This window comes from Eurypyga helias, unplaced genomic scaffold, assembly GCF_000690775.1.
Source record: "Eurypyga helias isolate BGI_N326 unplaced genomic scaffold, ASM69077v1 scaffold24958, whole genome shotgun sequence".
NCBI lineage: Eukaryota > Metazoa > Chordata > Aves > Eurypygiformes > Eurypygidae > Eurypyga > Eurypyga helias.
Window position 1 is genome coordinate 31,167 of NW_010267983.1, and position 6,142 is coordinate 37,308.

At 46.2% G+C, this 6,142-nt stretch overlaps 1 protein-coding gene across 1 annotated transcript in view; it reads left to right on the forward strand.

The window, feature by feature from the left end:
- TP53BP2 (tumor protein p53 binding protein 2) overlaps positions 1–3,915 on the forward strand; it is a 30,275-nt gene extending 26,360 nt beyond the window's left edge. The window contains exons 16-17 of the mRNA XM_010157616.1: positions 71–270; positions 3,601–3,915. Coding sequence (XP_010155918.1) covers positions 71–270; positions 3,601–3,642 — 242 coding nt within the window. The 3' untranslated portion in view covers positions 3,643–3,915. The remainder of the gene's footprint in view (positions 1–70; positions 271–3,600) is intronic.
- Positions 3,916–6,142: the final 2,227 nt, after the last annotated feature.

Below are 6,142 nucleotides of genomic sequence, written 5' to 3' on the forward strand. Positions count from 1 at the left end.
ACTGTTGTCTTGTCTTTTATTTTTTTTTTAAACTTTTTTACTGAGTCGCTCTGTTTTTTAAATGTTGCAGGAGTCCAGGAGAAAATGGGGATAATGAACAAAGGTGTGATTTATGGACTCTGGGATTATGAGGCTCAGAATGACGACGAGCTCTCGATGAAAGAGGGAGACTGCATGACAATCCTGCGCCGGGAAGATGAAGATGAAATCGAGTGGTGGTGGGCACGGCTGAATGACAAGGAAGGCTATGTTCCCCGCAACCTGCTAGGGGTGAGTCCTTGATATTCCCAGAGTCAAAAAAACCCACCCCAGCATGCAGAGCACACAGAGCATTATTCTCTTCTGTCTAGGTTAGGTACAACCTCAGAAGTCCAGAGGAAGGAGTTGACTTCGCTCCAGTTACTCATTTGGGGAGCTGAGTACCTTAGAATCATAAAATCACAGCAGGGTTTGGGTGGGAAGGGCCCTTACAGACCATCTAGTTCCAACTCCCCTGCCATGGGCAGGGACACCTTCCGCTAGACCAGGTTCCTCAAAGCCACATCCAGCCTGGCCTTGAACACTTCCAGGGATGGGGCATCCACAGCTTCTCTGGGCAACCTGTTCCAGTGCCTCACCACCCTCTCCGGGAAGAACTTCTTCCTGATATCCAATCTAAATCTCCCTGCTTTCAACTTAAACCCATTACCCCTTGTGCTGTTGCTACAGGCCCTTGTAAAAAGTCCTCCTTCAGGTACTGGAAGGCTGCTATAAGGTCTTCCCTGAGCCTTCTCTTCTCCAGGCTGAACAACCTTGGCAGAGTGGGTTAGCACCCTCTCTTTAGCTGCCTAACGCCGATTATGTTAATGTGTGCATGAAAGAACATCATCTCTCATGACCCTGCTGTTCACAGAAGGTTCTAATACTAACCTTGTCTCGCCACCTTAGAGACAAAACCCTTTTATCTGGACAGGCCGTGTGCGTAAGGTTTCACTGCGCTTGTGAACATGGTTTCCCCTCTTTTAGAAAGTGATGTACTGGCACAAAGGGCCTTAAGAACTGAAACCTGTGTGAATGAGTCACGAGTCCTTCCCTGTCCGGGTGCACACAGTGTGCCTTGTGATCCAAGATGTTTTCACAGAGTTTTAGGGCAAACACTGCAAAATTCTATGGTGGGTTGGTTTTTAGTCTTGAAAAAGAGATCACATTGCCAAATAAAGGCAGAACTTTTCTCCTACGCTCTCTAATATGCGAAAGGCCTTAAATGAATGGCCTTTCCTTTCCTCATCACCTTCTGCTCTACCTCTTTTATTAAAAACAACTGTGTACAAGTAGCAGACACGTTATGTCCCCATATCTCTCCTCAAGGCTGAGCTGCTAGAGGACTAGAGCAGATGGACACATGTATAAAAACTCCATTAAGCGCTTTTTTCCTACATATCCAGTTGCCCTGCTGCTGGAGATAAGAGGTTCTGCCAGTGCTAAAGATTAACTGCTGTGAATTTTAGCTGATTGATGTATGATGCTTGAAAGAGGCTGAACCTCCCTCCTCATGCAGATAATCCTCACTCTCAAACTGGTTAGATTTTGCAGAATGACTGCCCCTAATGCAAAATCAGGTTTTGTTTCTGCATCGCTTTCAGGGCAGGCCTACCCACAATGTGCTGCAAAACGCTCCCTAGCATAGTACTTCTCTCCAAAGGTAAACGCCCCTAAACTGAGAGCAGCCAGCGGCACAGTAAGGTCAGAAATGGCAGCTGGGTGGTTTTTCCCTGCCCCAGGGTGAATTGTGCGTGTGCCACTTCTTCATAAGCTTGCGCGCTCAGCCTGAGCACAGGTGCGTAAGAACGTGAGGAGCATCTGTTCGCCTGTAGTCGAAAGCGCAAGGCAACACAGTTGAGCTGGGGATGATGATTCGTCCTTCTAAGCACAACACAACTCGAACAGAACCTTTGGGGAAAACTACCCGAGCCCAGTATCAACTATTACTCTTGTCTGTTCAGTCGGGCTGGTGCTGTGACCCAAGTATTCTGTGGTTATTCTCAAGAGCCGTTAACCAGACCCTTAGGGTGGTGGCTGCAATCCAGGCCAAGATGTTCAGCACAAAAGAAAATGTTTGGTAGCTCAGTATATGCTCACAGTAAGTTGTATCTTTATCACAGCTGCTTTATGCTTTTGCGCTTAGGTGCACTGAAAAAGAAAAAAAAACCAAAACGCACAAGGATGGAGATTTGGATTAGATATCAGGAAGAAGTTCTTCCCGGAGAGGGTGGTGAGGCAGTGGAACAGGTTGCCCAGAGAAGCTGTGGATGCCCCATCCCTGGAAGTGTTCAAGGCCAGGCTGGATGAGGCTTTGAGCAACCTGGTCTAGTGGAAGGTGTCCCTGCCCATGGCAGGGGGGTTGGAACTGGATGGTCTGTAAGGGCCCTTCCCACCCAAACCCTGCCGTGACTGTATGACATTAACTGCATCCGGACTCTACCCTTAGTGACTCGCTAGCTCCCTAAGCTGTGTGAGAGCTCCAGAACTGAATGCAAAGAAGATAATAACTGACAAAATACTGATGACAATGCCAAATGTGGTCTTTCAAACACTGTCAGGTGGTAGGCTAATGTAGCTGACTGACTTCCTCTCCTCTGCTAGTGTGAAATAGCAGCAGGCTGAGACAAACCTTGCAGGTGCAGTTGTTGGTCTTCTCTTAATCGGTGACTAGGAAAAAGAAGGCAGGCAGAGTCTGGCTGAAGAGAGAAGAGGGCATCTTTTAGGGGAACTTTTCATTCTGGGTGCTTTCAGCTACCGTAGACACACACTGCTGTTTAGAGCACAGAGGATTCATCTTTCCGAACTCCTACAAAGCGTATCCTTCTATCTTAATGTGCCAGTAGCCACGCTTTGCAAAACGGTAGCTGTTCCCAAAGCCCTTTGCCAATGGGAGCCAAGAGCTTCCCAAGCATCCTGTGCTGCTGTGTCCGGTCACCCTCGCCTTGCAGCTGAGGCCGTCTGTACCCCTGTGCGTAGCCAGGACGTGCGAATCGCACGCAGCTCAAGGGCCCTCAGGCTGGCAGCTACAGACATACTCCCCGCTGGTCAGATGAATTCAACTGGCCACCCACTAGCCACTCACTAAAGCACAGCTCCTACGCCTCCACAGTCCTTACGCAGCCAGACGTTTCCAGCTTGCCCAAAGCTATAGCTACGTAAAGGCTGACAGGAGAGAGAGGAGGTGAAACGGGCTTTAATACTTCTCTATTTCCATTTATAAAAAGGGAAAAATCCTACAGTTCACTGAACACAGAAGTGGCTCGACTGACAAAGCCCCAAGTTTTTCCTAGCCCAGCCGTCTGGGTAGAGCTGAAGGTGCTGAATTACGTGCTGCTCAGTGCTTTCCTTTTGTACTGATGTGGTTTAGTGTCATTTTTAAGCTCACCTAAGAATGCTAAAATCACAGTTGTTAGTGCTCTGGGTGTTGTTCTAACTCTGCTTTTGCTACTAGAGATGGCATTAGAATTGGAGCACTACAGAGAGGGCTTTATTTCCTCTTTTGTTTTTTTTCCTTTTAAAAAAAAAGTAACCTTTTAAATTTTAGTGCTTTAAAAAATCTCATTTCTGTTTTACCCTCAGCTGTATCCAAGGATTAAGCCCAGACAAAGAAGCTTGGCATGAAACAGTACAGAAGCCAGATTCTAGAAGTACTAATCATGGATGACTTACAAAAAAAACTCATTTTGTGTCGGTTCCAGTACCATGAGACTTATTTCAATGACAATGTAATTTGAAAGCTATGAAGAATGTGCTTTGAAAACAAATGAAGGATTGATGCATTAGCAAATGGATGAGGGCATTCTACAGGATGAAACAGTGCTTCCGAGCAAGTGCGACTGCTGCCTTCGGTCTGAGCGAGCCCTTACGTTCAAGTACCCGCTCCGATTTCTCCAAACACGGCGGGAAAAAATCTCACGTTTTTCTGCATTCAGTACAAGGACAGTTTCAATTTGCCATTGAAGAGAACCATCATGAAACAGACAACTTGGCTTTTGTCCAAATTTATCCCAAGGCTTTTTCCAGATGGGAGAAATTAAAGTACATGCACGGCACCCAAATGCTTATTGCTGGAAGCAGAATGTTTATGAAAGCAGCCCAACCGAAGCGCAGCTGAGCACTGACCACCCTGTGACCAATCCAGTAAGCAATAACTCTTAAAAACGCTGTAGCATCTTAGGAATTCCATGTATTCCAAATATTATGTGCTGTAACACACAACGTAGTTTTAGATTCCTCTTTTTACAGGCAGCCTCATGTATTTATTGTATTTTGTACTTGGAAAACTAAGTGTAGAAACTTTCTGTACTCCTTGACAACTTACTTGTTTTTAAATGACTGTGATACCATTAAACTTTTGTCTCCTCTTAAGCTTTAACTCTGGTGGTTTAGTGTCCAGTTTCTGTGAGACCGTCTGACAACGCCTCCCTGAAGCCATGCGCGCTGCTGTCCTACATCGCACTAATCTTCAATGACTTCCTGTGCTAACTGAGCCCTTCTTCCCCTTCTTGTTCGAGATGGTCTTTCCATGTTTTCCAGTGAAAGCCCTTCCCATGGCACTACCCTTTATATCTATCTATTTGGGAATAATCATTTGATGATGGATATTATTTAATAGAGGGGATCAAATCTCTCCTTAAGGGTATTCGTGAAGTGCCTGATGTTTTCCTAAGAGGTGAGTCCTTCCTGCTTTCTGAAAAGGTGTCCATAATGACAAGAAATTTGTTCATGGGAGGTAGGAGACAATTCAAGTGGGCAAACCTGGCAGCTGTGGTGAGGACTCCGGGCAGCAGCAATCTGCTCATGTTCACAGCCTCATGATTGTAACAACTTGGGTATGGGGTATATGGTATCCATTGTCTGTCTTTGGAAACCCTTAGTTTTTCAAACATTAGTCTTTTAAAGTATCAGAAATGGAACGTTTCAGTAACTGACACATGCAGGGTCTGTCAGTGCCCAGTTGGCTCCAGAATCCTGTTTTTCTCCTCTAAAAGGCAACCTACCCTGTTCCTCACCCCAAAAGCAGATGCTCTGATGAAAAATGCGCTTACTTGCAGAAGGAGTAACAGCCTTGCAAGCTTCACTGCTACTGGTTTTACTTTAATATTTTCTTGTGATTGAAAGGAAGATGGAGGAAATCAAGGTTCCAGCCGAGGTGGGCAGGAGGGAAAGACTTGTCCTTTGGTTTGGTCAAGTGTGCACTTGCTACTCAAATGCTTCAAAGAGCAGTTAACCAGAATAACGCAAGGGACCCGCATCCTCCCTAAACAAGGGGGGCTATGCAATACATCCCTCTTCTAGCCTCAGGTACGCCGGATGGAGTGGAGCTGTTAGTCAGAAAGCCTTAATTACCGATAGCCTGCTTTAATGAGCTTTCTTCCAGAAGTCCCGTAACGCCCCCCAAATACAAAGATAGTAGCAAAGCAGTGTTTTCAAAAGTTGCTCTGAGGGTTTATAATAAATGAAAGCTTTTGTACAAAGGACACGGACTCGTAGATAAAGACTGTCCGACCCATAAAAACGAGGCTGCTGATTCTTCTCTTGCTGAGCGCTTTCCTTCTCGCTGCTGTGTGCAAAATTTGCTGTGCACGGGTTAAGGCACGCTTAGGTTAGGATAGTACGCGTGTGTTTGCTTCATTATCTTCACCTCGGCTTGCTCTGAGGTCTCCGGAGCGGATGTCAGGGGCTCAAATGACTGTAAAGCACAGCCACTGTAACGAGAGAGAGAGGAAAACGGCCCAAGGTTAAGTTTAATAATGGTTGTAGCAAGTACGTGGGTTCCCATTTCAAGCAAGAGGAGGAAGAACGTCTGTTGTTACAGAAGTAACTTTAGGATCTTTCCTGAATGGTTTAAATTTCTCTCTCATTTAAGTCAGAAGAATTTTGGGATGATTTTCACATTCCTCATGTAGGTCCAAAAGTAAGTTATGTTCAGGTAAGCAAGCTGAACACCTGTAAGAGAGGGTTTGCTCCTAACTTCGTCCCTTCCACAGGGTGCAGAAAGCAGCAGGCACGCTCAGTACCGCAGTGACGCGTTACCCTGCTGCTGACAGGAAAGGCAGGGAAGAGACCCGCAGAGACACCAGCCAGAATCGCTGCCGGGAAGAGGTACATGGCCTCAGGC